At 40.6% G+C, this 20,936-nt stretch overlaps 1 protein-coding gene across 2 annotated transcripts in view; it reads right to left on the bottom strand.

The window, feature by feature from the left end:
• The window catches only part of LOC111871672, a 22,892-nt gene extending 4,993 nt beyond the window's left edge, over positions 1 to 17,899 (bottom strand). The window contains exons 1-6 of one of the 2 annotated variants that reach the window (XM_033754356.1): positions 17,865 to 17,899; positions 11,568 to 11,668; positions 10,456 to 10,541; positions 4,133 to 4,161; positions 3,842 to 3,903; positions 1,689 to 2,242 (exon numbers count right to left, since the gene is read on the bottom strand). In XM_033754356.1, the coding sequence (XP_033610247.1) occupies positions 2,128 to 2,242; positions 3,842 to 3,903; positions 4,133 to 4,161; positions 10,456 to 10,541; positions 11,568 to 11,593 (318 nt within the window). In that variant the 5' untranslated portion in view covers positions 11,594 to 11,668; positions 17,865 to 17,899 and the 3' untranslated portion in view covers positions 1,689 to 2,127. Of the gene's footprint in view, positions 1 to 1,688; positions 2,243 to 3,841; positions 3,904 to 4,132; positions 4,162 to 10,455; positions 10,542 to 11,567; positions 11,991 to 17,864 lie in introns of those variants that run through there. The other variant, XM_033754357.1, reaches the window with a different exon arrangement.
• Positions 17,900 to 20,936: the final 3,037 nt, after the last annotated feature.

Here is a 20,936-nt window from a genome sequence, read left to right as displayed (position 1 = left end):
AGTCTTTATGTAGTCAAGACTGAAGGACAGTCTTTGTAACATGTAAATAATGTCAAGCGTGTATATATATTAATGTAAATAGACAGCCAGAATAGATAGGATAGGATGTACCGGGAGTGTAATTCATATTTATAATCCACCTCCCACATCCGATCCCGAGCAATCCTGACCGAGCGAGGGCCGAACTGACACAGGAGCAGTGGCAGCCGAAGACGGCGATAAGAATAGACAGGGATAAGCTCCTGCCACACAGGCAGAGTATGGTAGCCTCGACAGCAACGCCCTTTTAAGATATAATGATAAAGTGTATTAATAAAGTATTTAGACGCTACCTGTAAACTATATGAGGAGTGTCAAGAAGGAGCTAAGACTATATGCCAGGGAGTAGTCCCCACAATTGAAAGAACAGAAAATAGATGGTGGCAGCTTGTATGACGAGAAGGAAACCCCGAACAGGAGAATCCTAGCTAAGGGTGAGCTAGGATGATTGTGATAACTCCTTACCGGGCAAGTGACGGTGGAGGCAAGGAAGGATACCTCCACGGCCCCTACATGCGGAGTTACGGTGGTGACAGAGGCGGGCTGACTCCACGCCCCCCTGCACCACGGCATTACAGTGGCGGCAGCGGGTGGGATACCTCCATTGCCCCCCTACGCCGCCAGGACGTTACACACATAGAATAAGAATTAAGATTAAATTTGTAAATATATGTAAATACTGACAATGGACTTAGTGATACAGACTATGACTGACAAATGACAGACTCGACCTCTCGTCAGAGAGGGCGTCCCAGATGGACAGGACAGTAACTTTCATACAGAGATACTGGGTTTTCGGACTTTGTCCATCGTCCGGATTAGAAATAACTAAAAACACAACGTTTCGGAAATTGGATCTGTTTCCGTCTTCACTTGAGGGAAGACACCTACTCTGTTGGGTCCTTTAGAAAGAGCTACCCTCAATCACTTTCATATAAGACTAAAGAATATAACACACGCAGTCACAAGAACACAAACAACACAACACAAAGCACAATACACACACGAAAGTAGGAAGAATACTCCGATAGAAGAAGGTAGGTGTGACTCGCGTATTGAGGTACGACATAAGAATGACAAATCCTGAACAGTTTTAATATTTAAAATTTATCATTATATATGACAAATATATATTTTAGTCATTTTAGTAAAAGGACAACAGGGCATGCAATGCAGTGGTTCGACGTACATAGAAAAGCACCTGAAGATGGCACTTTGGTGCTGAAACATGTAGTGCGAGAGAGAAGAGTGAGGTGAATAAATGTGTGCACTGTAAGACGGTCAGAATAAATCATGGAGATAAGAATAAACATCTGGGGCTCGACACCAAGACAGACAGACTGGCCGACCGTCAGTCGCAATGTAACTTTTATTTTGACTCTGACTCTCAAATTCATAGCGTTTAATTCAAACGGCATTCGGAGGCAGCGCTATAGGCTCATAAATAGCCAAAATCTACACATAGATTCGATTTCAGACACAAATCTGAAAGCTCATTGGAGTTTCTCTTTTCGAAATTACCACTTTCATCGAAGCGACAGAGGCCTGAACTTGGCGATGGTCAAGCGTATACCGTTCAAGTGACTGGGCTGCTTTGCAACGCGAGGTACTTTTAAGATGGGGCAAGACGTGCTGATCTCAGCCTAGGCTGACAGAAGCCTTGTATGTATGGTATATGTATATGTATGTTATTTTACCATGTCATGTACATGAAGAATTGTAAACATTAAGAACATATTGAAAATAGACGGAAATGACTACGCCAAATGACAGACCTCTTTTTCTTCAGAAAGGGCGCTCATTATTGACAAAATCCTAACTCTCTAACAGTAACTACGATCTGCTCATGAAAGCCAGAGGTGAACTGACACCAAAACGGACTGACCGAATGACCACCGGTCGCATAGTGACTTTGCCTTTTATTTAATCTGGTAACGACCAGCAAGAATTATAATTAACTGAGAAGATTTAGTGCGTACCATATTTATTTGTAGAGTATATCAATTAATGAGGCTAGTATAATTATTTCTAGTTAACGAGTAATAATAGTTCAGTAAATCTAATAACCAATGTAAACCCCCTGTCTAGTCAATAACATGTGACATTTCGATACTTACCAAACCACTGCCGAAAAAATAATTCCCACAAAATGTTTAAGCACATTCCACCTAAAAGAACATATAGCCATGTTTCCTCAGCAGTTCTGAAAAATGAATGAAAGAAAAATATATTAATTATCTTTGATTACCAGGCAATAAATTATTATTCACATGTCTTTTCACCCTCAAACTTTAAAAGCCAGAGTTTTGATTTCATGGTAGCTTGAGCGGCTCGGAGTCTACTTAAATGCCCGCTTCTGCTGTTCGTTTAAATTCCCGTTGCTGTTGTGCGTGAAACGTCCGTTCCTGTTTGTGCAGCGTCTACACGAGCGCACAAAATGCGTCCGTTGTAACGAACGTACTTTCCTGAGGACACCACACAGGTGCAGAATGCGGTGCGCAGTTTTTTGTCTGCAATGGAGCCAGAAGAAAGCGTAGCATTCGCCTCTCTTGTTTATTTCTACAACGGACGACAAGACATTCGTTACGACGGACGCATTTTGTGCGCTCGAGTAGACGCTGCCTTAGGGCGCTAAAATAAACTTAAACGTCGTAATTGAAAATGATGTATCTACACGTAATTTGTGCCGTAAGCTCTGCGACCACTTTGTTATGGCGCAAGCGGGCGTGAGGCATGCAATTTCGTATTCTAATCCCAACACTAACCAATTTTGTTTTGGCGAAAGGGCCATCCGCCGTGGGAACCCAAAAAATCCTTTTTCTGTCCCGCGTGGCCACCACTTTGTTGGGTCGCACAATTGCAACATACTAAGTCTTATTATGACTCGTCGCTGCCAGCCAGTTTTGTTGTGGCACCCGACTGCCACCATAAAAATTTAGAATATCCCACCTAATTGCCACAAGTTAAACATCTGTGAATAGCTCCGGCTCCACCAAGTGACTTCACTATTAAGAATACCCCGATATACACTCAACATGAGAAAACAAAAAAAAATATGATCAAATCTACAAGTACATACTACATACAACCCTTAAACATATACAATCTCCCATTTCACACTCCTCCTTAACTTCTTAAAATTGACTACTCATAATCTAGTAAACCTACGTAACACAAGCAACACAAGTAACACAAGCAACAAGCTTCCCACGTTCAGCAGGTACCACATCAAACTCAAATACCCATACTACCTCAACGAATCAATTATTATTGAGGGTCCGAAGAATATGAGTGAGATTGCTGGCGTCGCAACTGGGATTTGAACCCATAACTTCCGAGAATACGAGTCCCGATCTCAAGTCTCTTCGGTTACGAAGCTACAGTGCTTCTGACTTGTACTGGGACGTACCAGGTTCGAATCTTGGCCGGGACAGTGACTATCCTGACCGAGAAATTCGTAGCTTTTCTCCCACTGTCCAACAAATGACGGAACTGACAAAATCAGTCAACAGCAACTTCCTTTCCCGTGTTGACAAATTCACGATTCACTAATCCTGGTACCATGTGGCTCTGTATAGTCTGAGTTGCTTACAGATGCGATAAGGAACCTCAAAGTATATCAAGTGTGCCTGTACAGGGGCCGCCTCACACCAGTTCGAGGAACAAGTACGGACCGGACAGAAGGATGGATGGCCCTCATGCCCGGTCTTCGCGGTGTGGATAATAGTAAAATCCCTGGCCTTGCCAGGAACTGACAGGTAATTTTTCTTTAATTCGGCCCATTGCCTGTCAAAATACTTACAACCCATAGTAAAAAGGCGCGCATGTCCAGCTTAGTAACGTATCCTGGAGAATCTCTTCATTCTGCAACACATATCAGTGCAAGCGTTATACGTATAAGACTTAATTGTAACTGAATATATGCCGGTTTGTTACTTTCGAAAACTTGTTCAAGAAATTTGAATTTACCTCTTTCTCTCTCTTAAAAACATTTCAATATCCCATTCAGAAAGAAAATTATAATTGCATATTACGGAGCAATTTACAGACTAACTACAGGATACGCAATTATTTTTGCTGTTCTGAAACTTACTTTTTCACAACACATGGCACGTTGAAATGCTGAAAGAAAAAAAATGAAAACGACACGTGAATAACACAGAGATGCACATTCACACTCCAAATATCTCACTTGTTAAACTAACGTCAATTTCTTCTCTTTAGAAGAGCAGGGCAACCCCGTAAAACCCACAGCGTTATTTCACTGTCTGTTTAGATCAGTGCAATCAAAATTAACTACACGTACTGGCCTGAATACACGAAAAAATCGGATATTAATTCACAATAGCTAGCGGGAACTCTGAAATATAGAGCAGGTGTGGGGTAGGTGGTGGAATGAGAACTGGTAGGAGAAACTGGAGCACACAGAGAAAACCCTGCCCAGTGCCACTTTGTCCGTCACAAATATTAAGAGGCATTTTCTGGGATGGAACCCAGTGAAAGAAGATGGGTGAGCGACTAATCACTTGTGCTATGCCACGGACTACTCTAACCCATATTTAGTACGAAATTATGTATGCTAGCAACTGTGGAACCATTGTATTGACGCCTAGAATTACAGAATTAACAGTGTGCTTTTATCTACTGATAGTCTCACTGGTGAAAGGGGATATCGTGTCTGTGACTTATGAAGCACACACGGCAATACGGTCAGAGTCAAAGAGCATTTTAATACTGCAAGTAAAATTTTACACTCATTTTACACCTGATCTTCGATCGGGGAATACATTTTTTTTTCAGCTGGAACTGGAATTCAATGAACTAGCAAGAGAAGAGATCGTAAGTTGTTAAGCCGGCGTTGAAGTCCGTTCACAGCGTGATGTGTGCAAGAACGACGTGAGTTTACAACGTATATAAAACGTTGCTGAAGAGAATGAGAATTAAAGCTGAGATATACATGTATACACATCAGGTCTTGTGATGGTAAACATTCATTTCAAATATAGCGCTTTAAAGAAGGAAAATATTTATAATAATCTCACTTGTTAGTAAACAGACACCGGGTTTAGTCTAGTAATCTATTAGCCGTAAATAACCATAACACTCTCAATGATTTGCAAATTCTACAAATAACTAGGGTACGCACTAATCTTTCAAAGTCTGTTATCCTCCTCACTGGTCGCAGCTAGGTTACGGCTGCTAAGAGGTGAGATCCCTCATGGCGAGCTATGAACTATAACTGCTCACTTACAAATCATGAAAAGAAGAAGTCGAATCCAGTGTTACTATACGACTGGAGGTTTAGCGTCAATCAGTTCTTCTTGGCGTCAAGCCCCTTGAGATTTACGACAAGAGAATTTTTTTGAACTGAACCCTTGCGATCATAGTGCTTATGTACATCCTCTCTGACGAGAAGATGGGTTTGTCTCTTATGAATATTCTTGGTTTTCTGTCAAACGTAAGTATTGCATATATAGCATGTTACTGAAAGTTCTTCCTTTTGCACAAGCCCCCTGTCAGTCCAGGCTTTGCAAACCAGATCATTCCTGTTTTGGCGGCGTCTCTTATGCTACAACGGTTACACAATCACTTGGACGGTCGTAAGCTTGACCACCATGAAGATTAAGCCGCTTATATTTTTTATGTATGACTTCGCCTTGTCCTGCACTGCACACATGTTCGTTCCCTTAATTTTGTACTTCTGCTTGTTGACTGCAAAATTTTGTTATATAAATGTTTAGATACGGAAAGTCAGAGTCAGAGTTATTTTACGGCTGGCGGTTTCCTGCCAGTCCATCTTGGAGTCAAGCCCCGTGAGACGCACAACCAGAGATCTTCTCAACAGAACGCTTGCAGTAACATCCTCTTTGACAAGAAGACAGCTTTGTCTCCCACGAATATGCTTGGCCTTTCGTCAAGTGTACATTTCACACGTATTGTATTGCAGCATATAGACCCCTTGCTAAGAGGTGACTATAAACAACAACCGCTGCTACTGAGCACCCGCAGCTTACGCGTGCGCGGTGACGTCACACAAAAATAGATGAGGTGATGCAGGCGGTGTTTGTTGTAGGTCCGCTCCGAGGCTATATGACTCGACCGACTGTGTTCTGTGGAGCGAGTGAGTGAGTGCAGTGCAGTTGAGGGTTCATCTGTGGAGTACTAAGCAGCGGGCAACGGAAGCGGAATAATCTCCATTGATAAGATTCGTTACCAGGAAACGTCTAGTGAAGAGACTGCACCGGAACAGCCATTGTGGATAGCCGTTACCAGGTAAAGAGCAGTGGAAATACACTGAGTGTTTCGCAGTGTGGAAATCAGCAATAGTGGTAATGAATATTTGTAGTTAGTACCTCTGAGCGGTAAATAAAGCTATTCACCAATCCAAGCCCCGTCTTTTTTTTCCCTTGGCACTACAGCCCCAGTGGGCCTAGGCCTACCTCCATGAACTTCTCCGTTCACTTCGGTTTTTTCTTGATCTTACATATTCGGTAGGACTCCTTGGGCGGGTGATCAGCTCGTCGCAAGGCCTCTACCTGTACACAAAAAGAAAAACGCACACACACAAACTAAACATCCATGCCCTGAGTGGGATTCGAACCCACGATCCCGGTTTCCAAGCGAGCGAAGGCAGTACATGCCCCAAGCCCCATCTACAGTAACAAATACACTTGACATTATGCTATTCAATATTCTTACTTTTGCACTGCACACAAGCCCTCTGTCAGTACAAGCTTTAGAGAGCAGATCATACCTATCATACGTATCCTATGCCATAACGGCAGCTAATTTACTTGAACGGTCTTAACATTGACCACCGCCAAGTTTAAGCACCTGGTATATTTTGTCTGCCTTTATATCGTCCTACACAGCGAAGATATTCATTCTCATGATATTGTGCGACTCCTGCTCGTTACCTGCGCAGTTGATTTGTATAAGCGTATACACATGGAAGTTTAAAAGCCGTGTGCACGTTGAAAATTTTCAAATAGTGCGCAGAACCTTGTTTTGTAGACGTTTCAATTTTAAGAGGTAAGTGCCTACCACCTGCTATTGCAAAATTGAAACGGCATAAATCCCCAGGTAGTGATAAAATTCCGGCAGAACTTATTCATGCATGAGGCGAAATATTACGTTCTAAGATCCACAATATAATTACTTCTCTTTGGCATAAGGAAAAATTGCCTGATCAGTGGAAGGAGTCTATTATTGTACCAGATCACAAGAATGGTGATAAAACTGACTGTAGTAATTATCGGGGGATATCACTGCTATCAACTTCATACAAAATTCTATCCCATATTCTTCTCTCAAGGTTAGGTCCACATATAGGTGAAATTATTGGGGATCATCAGTGTGGGTTTCGACGTAACAGATCAACTACAGATCAGATCTTTATCATTCGTCAGATATTGGAGAAAAAATTGGAGTACGATGAGACAGTACATCAGCTATTCGTAGACTTCAAGAAAGTCTATGATTCAGTTAGGAGGGAAGTATTGTACAATGATAGAGTTTGGGATACCCGTGAAACTAGTTTGGTCGATTAAAATGTGTTTAAACGAAACGTATAGTAAAGTCCGTGTAGGTAAATATTTGTCTGATAAATTTTCTATCCAGAATGGTCTAAATCAATGAGATGCTTTATCGCCACTCAACTTTGCCTCAGAATATGCAATTAGGAAGGTCCAGGGAAACCAGGTGGGACTGAAATTAAACGATACACATAAGCTGTTGGCCTATGCCGATGATGTGAATCTACTGGGTGATAATTAGGGACCGAATTTTAATGCAAATGCATATTTCTTTCTTGCAACCAGAAAGTATGTTCGTTTGGATATGTATGAATTACTTCATTTCTTAAACTTTGGACATGATTTAATGGATTGGATTAATCTAGCTCAGGATAGGGACCAGTGGAGGGCTCTTGTGAACACGGTAATAAACATTCGGGTTTCATAAAATGCTGGGAAATTCTTGAGTAGCTGCAGAATTGGCAGTCCTCCAGAAGGGCTCAGCTCCATGAATAAGTAAGTAAGTAAGTTAGTAAGTAAGGTGCCTACCACCAATTCCCAGGCGAGACAAGCGTAAGACAGTACTGATCTGATCAGCACCTTATGGAGTGTTAGTTTAATGTTGGTGCTTAAACGCTCACTTTTGAATAGGGAATAGTTTCTAATAAATGTTCTGAAGGCCTTGGAGTCATTCATTTCTGTGTGCAGTCCCCGTGCAATCCTCTAACACCGAGATATTTTGATTGACTCTTAAAGGGGATATTCCATCCATTCCCTGTAAGATGAGCCTCAGATTGTCTATGTCCGTGAGAAAAGTTGACGGCCTGAGTCTTATCTTCATCACAGTAGCACCGAGACCTCGTTACAGTTTTCTGAGAATAGCACACTTTTTGCGGTCTGTCGCATATTGTTCAAATCATGTGACGACACCTGTCTGTATGCGACAGACCGCAAGAAGGGTTTTATTGTTAGAAAACTCCAGCGCGGTCTCAGCTCAATGGAGCCCTGATGTGGGCGCTGGAATATTAAAATTAACGAAGATAAGACACGGGGATGGGGTCTACTTCTCTCGTAGTCGTCAACCGCCTGCGTCTTGTCTTACTTTAAATGGAAGAAATATACCATTTGTAAATAGTGCGAAATATCTAGGTGTAATCTTCAATAAGAGAGTTACATGGTGATTGCACATAGAAATGATCAAAGCCAAGACCTTCAGAACATTCATTAGAGATCATTCCCTATTCAAAAGTGAGCGATTAAGCGCTAACATTAAACTGACCCTCCACAAAGCTCTGTCAGATCCGTAATGACTTATGCTAGTCCCGCCTGGGAGTATGCGGCAGACACCCATCTAATGAAATTGCAGCGCCTGCAAAACAATGTTCTCCACACCATTAACAACTTTCCAAGACGCACACCGGTCCGCGATTTCTACATGGCGTTCAAAATCCCTTACGTATACGATTATATACGTATAACAAAATTATGCAGGCCACAAGCAGAAGTCATACAAAATCATGACAATGAGAATGTTCGCAATATTGGACAATGCGAAGCCCGACATAAAAAGTATAAGAGGCTTAAACTTGCCGGCGGTCAGGCATACTACCGTTCAAGTGACGAGATTGCCGTCGTAGCGAATACTACTAGAAATAGGGCATAATCTGCTGTACTGAGCCTGGACTGACACAGGCCCTGTATATATATTGCACATAGAATAAGAATTAAGATTAAATTTGTAAATATATGTAAATACTGACAATGGACTTAGTGATACAGACTATGACTGACAAATGACAGACTCGACCTCTCGTCAGAGAGGGCGTCCCAGATGGACAGGACAGTAACTTTCATACAGAGATACTGGGTTTTCGGACTTTGTCCATCGTCCGGATTAGAAATAACTAAAAACACAACGTTTCGGAAATTGGATCTGTTTCCGTCTTCACTTGAGGGAAGACACCTACTCTGTTGGGTCCTTTAGAAAGAGCTACCCTCAATCACTTTCATATAAGACTAAAGAATATAACACACGCAGTCACAAGAACACAAACAACACAACACAAAGCACAATACACACACGAAAGTAGGAAGAATACTCCGATAGAAGAAGGTAGGTGTGACTCGCGTATTGAGGTACGACATAAGAATGACAAATCCTGAACAGTTTTAATATTTAAAATTTATCATTATATATGACAAATATATATTTTAGTCATTTTAGTAAAAGGACAACAGGGCATGCAATGCAGTGGTTCGACGTACATAGAAAAGCACCTGAAGATGGCACTTTGGTGCTGAAACATGTAGTGCGAGAGAGAAGAGTGAGGTGAATAAATGTGTGCACTGTAAGACGGTCAGAATAAATCATGGAGATAAGAATAAACATCTGGGGCTCGACACCAAGACAGACAGACTGGCCGACCGTCAGTCGCAATGTAACTTTTATTTTGACTCTGACTCTCAAATTCATAGCGTTTAATTCAAACGGCATTCGGAGGCAGCGCTATAGGCTCATAAATAGCCAAAATCTACACATAGATTCGATTTCAGACACAAATCTGAAAGCTCATTGGAGTTTCTCTTTTCGAAATTACCACTTTCATCGAAGCGACAGAGGCCTGAACTTGGCGATGGTCAAGCGTATACCGTTCAAGTGACTGGGCTGCTTTGCAACGCGAGGTACTTTTAAGATGGGGCAAGACGTGCTGATCTCAGCCTAGGCTGACAGAAGCCTTGTATGTATGGTATATGTATATGTATGTTATTTTACCATGTCATGTACATGAAGAATTGTAAACATTAAGAACATATTGAAAATAGACGGAAATGACTACGCCAAATGACAGACCTCTTTTTCTTCAGAAAGGGCGCTCATTATTGACAAAATCCTANTACTTACCAAACCACTGCCGAAAAAATAATTCCCACAAAATGTTTAAGCACATTCCACCTAAAAGAACATATAGCCATGTTTCCTCAGCAGTTCTGAAAAATGAATGAAAGAAAAATATATTAATTATCTTTGATTACCAGGCAATAAATTATTATTCACATGTCTTTTCACCCTCAAACTTTAAAAGCCAGAGTTTTGATTTCATGGTAGCTTGAGCGGCTCGGAGTCTACTTAAATGCCCGCTTCTGCTGTTCGTTTAAATTCCCGTTGCTGTTGTGCGTGAAACGTCCGTTCCTGTTTGTGCAGCGTCTACACGAGCGCACAAAATGCGTCCGTTGTAACGAACGTACTTTCCTGAGGACACCACACAGGTGCAGAATGCGGTGCGCAGTTTTTTGTCTGCAATGGAGCCAGAAGAAAGCGTAGCATTCGCCTCTCTTGTTTATTTCTACAACGGACGACAAGACATTCGTTACGACGGACGCATTTTGTGCGCTCGAGTAGACGCTGCCTTAGGGCGCTAAAATAAACTTAAACGTCGTAATTGAAAATGATGTATCTACACGTAATTTGTGCCGTAAGCTCTGCGACCACTTTGTTATGGCGCAAGCGGGCGTGAGGCATGCAATTTCGTATTCTAATCCCAACACTAACCAATTTTGTTTTGGCGAAAGGGCCATCCGCCGTGGGAACCCAAAAAATCCTTTTTCTGTCCCGCGTGGCCACCACTTTGTTGGGTCGCACAATTGCAACATACTAAGTCTTATTATGACTCGTCGCTGCCAGCCAGTTTTGTTGTGGCACCCGACTGCCACCATAAAAATTTAGAATATCCCACCTAATTGCCACAAGTTAAACATCTGTGAATAGCTCCGGCTCCACCAAGTGACTTCACTATTAAGAATACCCCGATATACACTCAACATGAGAAAACAAAAAAAATATAATCAAATCTACAAGTACATACTACATACAACTCTTAAACATATACAATCTCCCATTTCACACTCCTTAACTTCTTAAAATTGACAACTCATAATCTAGTAAACCTACGTAACACAAGCAACAAGCTTCCCACGTTCAGCATGTACCACATCATACTCAAATACCCATACTACCTCAACGAATCAATTATTCTCCACATGGTGTCAACGCAAACAGCAGAATTCTCAGAACCAGAAGAAAGCACCGACAGCGATGGTAATGACGACCGGATATCCTGGAAAGAAGTCAGCAGAAGGGGTAAGAAAAGAATACACCAGAACCAAAAAGTGTCAGAAATGAAAAAAATAACCTGCAAGATACTAACAACCACCCAACTCAGCTAACGATCGCTAATAAATCTGAATCTCTGAGTCACGCAGAGACCGAGGGCAAGAAGCAAGAAACAAAGATACAGCACAACCATCGAAATTTGTCCCAGAAATAAAAAATTGCAGCGACTAACAGCTACAATTGAACTGGTAGTCAACAGATCAAACTGTACTTTAAAAATAATCAACAACGGCACAATAAAGATAACAAAGTGGAATGTCTTACTCTAACAGCTCCATTAGTTAAGAGTCTAACTAATGGAGCTGAGCCCATCTTGAGAGCCGCCAATTCTGCAGCTACTCAACAATTTCCCAGCATTTTATTTACCGTGTTCACAAGAGCCCTCCACTGGTCCCTATCTTGAGCCAGATCAATCCAATCCATACCATCCCACCTTGTCTCTCTAAGATCCATTTTAATATTGTTCACCCACCTACGCCTTGGTCTTCCCAGTGGTCCCTTTCCTTCTGGCTTTTTCGCCAATATCCTATATACATTCCTTGTCTCCCTATTCGTGCTACATGCCCTGCCAACCTCATCCTCCTTGACTTGATCATTCTAATTATACTTGGAGAAGCGTACAAGTTATGAAGCTCCTCATTGTGCAGTTTTCTCCAACCCCCTGTCACTTCATCTCTCTTCAGTCCAAATATTCTCCTCAACACCCTGTTCTCAAACACCCTCAGTCTGTCTTCCCCCCTTAATGCCAGAGACTAAGTTTCACACCCATACAGAACCACAGGCAAAATTAAAATTTTGTATATTTTAATTCTTATGTTTTTGGACAGCAGACGATAAGACAAAAGGTTCTGGACCGAATGGTAGTTAGCATTACCCGAGTTCAGTCTCCTCTTAATTTCTTCTTCAATCAGGTTTTGATTTGTTATCTTCGTTCCCAAATATCTGAACTGTGCCACATTCACAAAACATGTGTCCTGTCTAAATGTCATGATTTTGCCCTGCATTTCGGTGACGAGACAGCAACATATAGCAAAGTGGAATAACATAATACCATAATAGACGTACTAAAAGAGGAAAACATTGAGTTTCTCACATACAAATCTCGTCAAGAACATGCGTACAGAGTGGTAATCAGAAATCTACACCACTCAGTGCAGCAGGATTTTGTGAGAGAAGATATTGAACAAATAGGGCACAAAATTAGAAACCTTACATATCGAACCAGCAGCCAACAACAGTGAAAAATACCACACAGAATATTTACGAAATATCAGAGCCCCAGTTGAGCCACTTCACCAAAAGCGAAATAATATACAGCAATGAAAGGGATGCCATGCGTACTTCCTTTACAAGGGGTACTGCGCATATGGACCAAGATATGGGAAATGTGGAAAACCACATTGCACTGAAAAATACACTCTATCAGAGACAAGGCCAGCATCATGCCTACATTGTGGAGAACGACACCGGCTAACTACAGAGTCTGCAAAGTCTATCAGACAATCATAGGAACAAGATTTTCTTCACCCCGACCAACAGCAAGTATTCGTATTATAAATACATCCGGACTAGAGGGTGAAAGCCCTGCAGCACGGCAGGAAACTGAAGGCCGACCGAAAATGACACGCCCAAGAGACCAGAAATAGTATTGAAACGCCATCAATCACAACAAACAACACACACGAACATTCACTATTCAAAATAATGCAAGATTCCTTCACAAGGTTTGAAACAATTTTGTCCAAGCAAGAGGAACAAATGAGGACGCTCATGAATATCCTCACCGCCGCACTTAACAATCTGGTAAAATAATTCACGTATACAACGTACAGGAATGGAATGCAAACACTTGACCCAACGCATAAAAGAAGTGGAAGTATTTCTCAACACCCAGAAAACAGACACCCTACTGGTATTCGAAACCCACTGTGCGGAACGAAACTATGTAAATATCCCAAACTATATCACATAGGCTACCAACCTTCCGGATGGGAGAGCCCATGCAGATTCAGCAATAATCAAAAGAAAAGACATAAAACATTACGAAATTGCCAAATATGAAACGGACCACACTCTGGCAACGAATATAAGCATCGAAGACTGGGATGGAAGTTTTACCATCTCAGCCCCCTCCCACCGCCACACAATTAAAATGAACAATACAATTCCTTCAACGACTCGTTATGACACAGATTTCTGTTTGGAGGTGATTTCAACGCCAAACACCAATAATGGGGTTCCCGCTTAATCAGTCCTAAAGGTCGTGAACTATATAAAACCACGCAAGAAAAACAACTAGAAATAATATCCACAGACAAACCAACTTATTGGCCAACAGATATAAACAAAACTCCAAGACTTTCGCATAACTTCACAGACGTAAGAACCAATATAGTGATCGCATCAGACCACACCCCGGTAATCGTCATCATACCTACGAATATTAAAACTCACCAAAAATCATCAAAACTGCACAATAGCCAGACAAACTGGGAAGAGTTCAGAATTTAAATCGAAGAAAATTTATGACTCAACATCCCCCTCAAAACAGAGAAAGACGTTGAAGGTGCTGTTGCAAAATTCACTAACGTAATAAAGAAGACAGTTTGGAGAGCAACACCAGGCGACAAACGTGAAACTGAATATGCGGAATATCTATGAGAGGTCAAGGACAAAATTAAGGAAAACCAACGTCTTAGAAGAAGATGGTAGTTAAGTCGGCATCCAGAAGATAAACGCGGGTACTACGAAGCGGCTAGAAAATTTAAAGGCAAAATAAAAAGGATCAAAGAAGAAATATTTCAGGCACAATTTCAAACATTAACAACGACAGCTGACACCGACTATTCACCCAGGAAAGCAATAGAACGATTGCGCCATAGCTCAAGCGGTTAGTCGCTGGCTTCCCACCGCGGCGGCTCGGGTTCGATCCCGGATCTGGTCAACTGGGATTTGTGGTGGACAAAGTGGCACTAGGGCGGGTTTTCTCCGAGTACTTCGGTTTCCCCTGCCAATCTTCATTCCACCAAATTCTCCATCATCATATTTACCCTGGGCAGGTACAATAGGTCAAGCAGTGGCCGCCGTGCCGAGAGAACCCAGTTGGACTCCCCCCCCCCCCCCAAACTACACGTATTAAAAACAAAACAAAACAATTAAAATAACTGACACAACGCATCTCAGCAATCAGAAACGCAGACAAAGCCTGGGAACGACGTGATAGAGAAAGCGAACACTTTTGCAGGACACTTAGCAAAGACATTCAGACCAAATGAACTGCCACAAAAGGAAGACCTCGAAATAGAAATCAACAAAGCGCTGGATGAACCGCTGCAAATAACAACCAATAAAACTCCTCACACTAAGAAAATCCAAAACGTAATGAAAACGATCTAAACCCAAGAAAAACTACCGGATATGACCTAATTACAGGAAGAATGCTGAAAGAAATGCCACAAAAAGGCATTGTCCATCTAACAACTATATGCAACTCAATTCTTAAGACGGAATGCTTTCCAGTTCAGTGGAAAGTCGCAAATATTATAATGATCACAAAACCTGGAAAACCGCCAGAAGAAGCAAGCTCATATAGACCTATCAGGTTACAACCAATAATGAGAAAATCTTCGACAAAACAATTTCAAGAGATTACGCCCGATACTGGAAGGAAACAGAATTCTGTCGGATCATAAGTGTGGATTTTGACAGAAACACTCTACCATAGAAGAAATACACCGAATTACAGATAAAATAAGAGGAACTTCAGAAAAAACACAGTACTGATCTGCAGTGTTCCTAGACATCTCACAAGAACTTAATAAAATATGGCACCCAGGCCTCTTGTTCAAAATCAGAGAAATCCTTCCCTATACATATTACAGAATATTATAATCACATCTAACTGAGAGCTCTTTCAAATGAAATTCAACGACGAAATCACAAACTTAAGGAAAACAGAAGCAGGTGTACGGCAAGGAAGTGTCTTTGTATCTGTCCTGTATCCTATCTCCACAAGCGAACACCCGACATCAGACAACACAACAACAGCTAGTACCTTCACCGATGTTACTGCAATCTTAGCAACACATGAAGGTCCAGCGATAGCCTCAATGAACTCGATGATTAGGCGAAGAAGTGGAGAATTAAAATAAATCGAAGCAAATCTACGCATATTACATTCACCCTACGCAATCAAACCTGTCCGACAGTGCAAATGGACCATGTTGAACAACCCCAGAAATAAGTGAAATGTCTGGGCATACATCTCGATAGAAACCTGAGTTGGGCAAAGCACATCAAAACCAAAAGAAAACACTCAACTAAAAAGCGAAACAAATGCACTGGCTGCTCGGAAGATCAACACCACCAATATAAAGCAACAGCTCCTACCCAAAGCAGTTCTCAAACCCATATGCACTTACGGAATTCATTTCAGCTATGGGGAACAGCCCCTAAGTCCAAAATCGAAATCCCCCAGCGCTTTAAATCAGAGACTCTCCGATCCATTCTGAACACACCTTGGTACATAAAGAATCATGGGATCCATGAAGGTCTACAAATGAACACAGTACTCAGTGAATTAAAAATGTGGAATAAAAAATACTTAAGAAAATTACGAAACAACGCTACTGCTCTAGCAGTAAACAATATCGAAACTACACATAGACTGAAAAGATGCACCCAATACAAGCATTCAAATGATACCTAATTGAAAACAAAAACGAGCATGAGTTACGCCACTGGGCACAATTCATTCACGAGTTAGTCCTTTTTGAACATATATATTTATAGCAGACTCTGCGGATTATTGATATGTTGGGTTTTTGGACTTTATCCATCGTCCTGGTTTTTAAGATAACAAATAAAAACACGACGTTTCGGAAACTGGATCTGTTTCCGTCCTCAGGTGAAGGAAAAGGGAAACACCTATTCTGTTGGGTCCGTTAGAAAGAGCTAGCCTCAATCACTGGTCCAGTGGTCCCTTTTCCTTCACCTGAGGACGGAAACAGATCCAGTTTCCGAAACGTCGTGTTTTTATTTGTTATCTTAAAAACCAGGACGATGGATAAAGTCCAAAAACCCAACATATCAGTGTGTTATACACCATCGTCAGAATCCTATAGTAACTATCTGCGGATTATGTATAATAAATATGTGAAATATATAATATATAAATGATGATCTCGTGCGTGTTCTTATGGAGATTTTTAACCGAATATAACACATTTGTATACTAAGTCCCACTATTAAATACTAGTGCAAATATCTATCAGAAGTTACTTGCAGTATCAGAGGTAAGTTACGTAGCCTACATTCGATTGTGAGTTTGGGAAAAGGATGGCTAGAATTTCCATCACATTCTCTTGCACATGTGTGACCAAAATATTTCTCACGCTGCCTTCCCTAATAAATATGTCCTTCGATTTACTATCATCGTCATGGAATCTGAGATTACTGATTCATCATACACTCTGAACTGAACAACACACAAGTACACATTTCCCACCTTATGCCAAAATGCAGGATGATAATCACTTATCTGCAGCATCTGGTATTTTACACACTATGTGTCATACATAGACTAACTAATACAAATTAGATAATGGATCAAATTATTACGTCACGCAAAATGCGGTTCTGTAATACCGCTCTTTGTTGTATTCACGATTTCGTGATCATTCTGTGTGCAGAATGCCGTAACATACATACAAACGTAAAGTCATCACTCACTGAAAATGTATTTTAAGACTTTATGATGTTAAAATCATGTGTGACATATGTCACACCTGTGACAGGTTGGTTGGTTGTTAAAATATTAATTGTACTCAATATTAATATACTGTAACGTGTTATACGTCGTTCATTTCGTGAGTATAGTTTATTTTTCATTGTTTTTCATTTCCTTTTCTTAACTGTTCTCGCGAAGCGGAAGCAATTCACTCGATCTGCCACAGCAACGCGTGCCCGGGTACATCTAGCAATAATAATAATCTCGCTTGTTAGTAACTAGTCACAGGGCTTTGACTGATATTTAATTAGCCATTAAAAACTACAGCACTCTCACTAATTTACACGCTCTACAAATAACTACAGTACTTACTAATTCATTTACACGCTCTACAAATAACTATAGTACTTACTAATTCTTCTCAGTTACCGGGAAATACAACTGCTCACTTGCTATTAACGAAAAAGTCCAGTTAGTTCTCGTTACATAATCTCGGCACGGACAGCACAGAAAACATGTCAAACAATTGTTCCACCTTGAGCGACGTGTTGAGCGAGCTGTTGCCTAGCAATAGTTCTCGTGTTTGTTAGCACGGGAGTGTTTATTGTCCGTTGCCTCGCAATGGATTCCTTTCCTGGGTCCGCTGTTAGGGCTTTGACCCAGAAAAAGCAGACAGTGCTAGACAGTGGCACGATAAACACGTTCTAGAGGCAAGAGATTTGTACGTCACGCATCAAAGAAGGACCTGTTAGAGGCACCAGATATAAGTTACATGGCCTGCATTCCTTTGTGAGTTTGGGAAAAGAATGGCTAGAATTCGCATCACATTCTCTTGCACATGTGTAACCAAAATATTTCTCACACTCCCTTACCAAATATATATACCATTTGATTTACCATCGTCGCCAATGAATCTGAGATTACTGATTCATCATACTTTCTCAACGGAATAATGCACAAGTATACATTTCCCACTTTATTTCAAAAAGCAGAATGGCAAACAGTGAACTGCAACATTGGTAATTTACACGATATGTGGTATACACAGAATAGCGAAATTTAAGGATCAAATTATGTGTAAGTCCGGTACTCACAACAATAATGTCAAATGTTTGGAATCCAGAAGAGTTACTACCATGGAAACGCTAGGACAGACCGTTGCATAAAAAGTAACAATAGCGGTATTGTAGTCCCAACAGTGGGCCGTTGCGCAGGAATTGCAGAATCAACGAAGCGTTTCCCTGGTGATAGACAACAGAAGATTCTATTAACTATGTTGTATTTTAGCGTCCTGTTGCATTGATTCATATTCGTAATGTATATTTTGTATTACAGTCTACAAGTGCACACAATATCGTTCATCACCTCCACACTACATGTTTCGGCAGTATACTGCCATCCTCAGGTGTAATGTTCCGTCAAACTATTTCATTGCCTGCTTCACATGTCCGTTCACAAATAATACTATCCTTGTACGCGTCCTTATATAATAGTAAAGTTATATATTTAAAACTTTTTAAAATTTTTATCTCGTACGTCATATTTAAAATTTGTGTGTGTACCGATCGTCTATATGGGGGTCGTCCCTCTTATATTTCCAATGTTGTGTTTATATTGTGTCTATGGTGCGTTTCACTCTTGTGGCCGCGTGTGTTCCCTTGATCCAGCAACGGGGCTCTTCCTATGTATAATCTGCTACAATTATTGCTTCAGATGGGGATTTATTTTTAAATTTATTTGGCCCCATGACCCCAGCATTCATGTTTGAGAGACAGAGGAAAAACTAATAACACCGCAGTCAATATAGAGGGAAATCTACGAGCGATTTGAATCAGAAACCGTGTGAATATAAATTAGGAGCATTTCCATCCCACAAACACATAAATGATATAATGATATAAACTCCGTCCCAAGTGCAAACAATATATTATGTGTCCTTGATCTTGCTCCTTTACACTACATGTTTCGGCCTCAGACGGCCATCATCAGGTGTATAACACTCACGTTGCTGTCACACTGCACCCAGCCCAAAATTTAACATTTAAAACACTTTCCTTATTATTATCAACATCTACTTCGTTGATATCTGTCTGGTTTGTAGATTATTTTACACACGTTAATTTTGACTTTCCTGTAGTAGCACTATAATGTCTTTAGTTAAATAAATTAAAATTTAGAGAAAAATGTTAAAGGATTTTAAAATTAAAACTAAAGATTTTATAGTGCTACTACAGGAAAGTCAAAATTAACGTGTGTAAAATAATCTACAAACCAGACAGATATCAACGAAGTAGATGTTGATAAGAAGAAGGAAAGTGTTTTTAAATGTTAAATTTTGGGCTGGGTGCAGTGTGACAGCAACGTGAGTGTTATACACCTGATGATGGCCGCCTGAGGCCGAAACATGTAGTGTGAAGGAGCAAGATCAAGGACACATAATATATTGTTTGCACTTGGGACGGAGTTTGTATCATTATATCATTTATCGTATAGAGTGCAACAGGATGCTTAAATATAATATCACAGACACATGTCAGTACTGTTGATAGGAAAGCAGTGAAGAGAAGAAATAAGTTGGATGCAAACCTAAGTCGGTTCCTTCAGTTTTAACATATCAGGCTTCTGTCAGATTTGAAGTTGTCATGACGGCGACAATGAAGAGTACCGTCTCCTGAGATGCTACGCCGTGTAGTTTGGTAGAATTTTTCCAATGTTCCCCCAAAACGTCAGTAAAGGTCAAGCAATTAAGCCTCAGAAGACAGTACCCTTGATCTAGTGCGTATTCATTAGGCATCTGGTGTAAATACTGGCCACGATATCAGAAGTTCTGAAACAGACTCGTCTTTTGCTTCTGTTACTTTAGGTCAGTGGTTCTCAACCTTTTTTTGCTCGCGGCCCCCACCCCTTGTATTGTTTGATTAAAATAAATATAATATTTATGTACTTTATCGACTTTACTTTTGTTTATAACATGTATTATTTGTTTATAATATAAGGAATAATAATTCAATTCAATTCAATGCTTTATTTATTTACGTGCCGAGCTCAACAGCGGAGGCCAATTACAGAGTCAGCACGGAGAATGTAAAAACAACAAACAACAGACAATAATAAAAATCAAGACAATACACACATAGATAATAACAGGTCAAAAACGTTAAGTATTTGGAAAATTAAAAACAATTAACAGCAAAAAACTAATTGCATACTTAGCTCAAAAGCCAGTGACAAGTTAAATAGACAGTGCAAATAGTAAAAAGCAACCAAAAGTACAAAAATTATCAAACTAAACAATTCAAACTTAAACTAGATTTACTAAAAATGTCTACAAGTTCGCAAACAAAATTTGCAGCAACAACACATCTAGCTGTGGGACAGCGACTGAAAGAACAGCTAAATGTAGAAAAATTTCGAATGTTCCTAGAAGGAACCCGCAAACCGACCGCATCAAGGACAGAGGAGCAATATGTTGTGCCTCTAAAAA

This window comes from Cryptotermes secundus, unplaced genomic scaffold (genome assembly GCF_002891405.2).
Source record: "Cryptotermes secundus unplaced genomic scaffold, Csec_1.0 scaffold262, whole genome shotgun sequence".
Classification (NCBI taxonomy): Eukaryota; Metazoa; Arthropoda; class Insecta; order Blattodea; family Kalotermitidae; genus Cryptotermes; species Cryptotermes secundus.
Note: the sequence above shows the minus strand (reverse complement) of the source record. Positions and strands in the feature narration are given on the sequence as shown.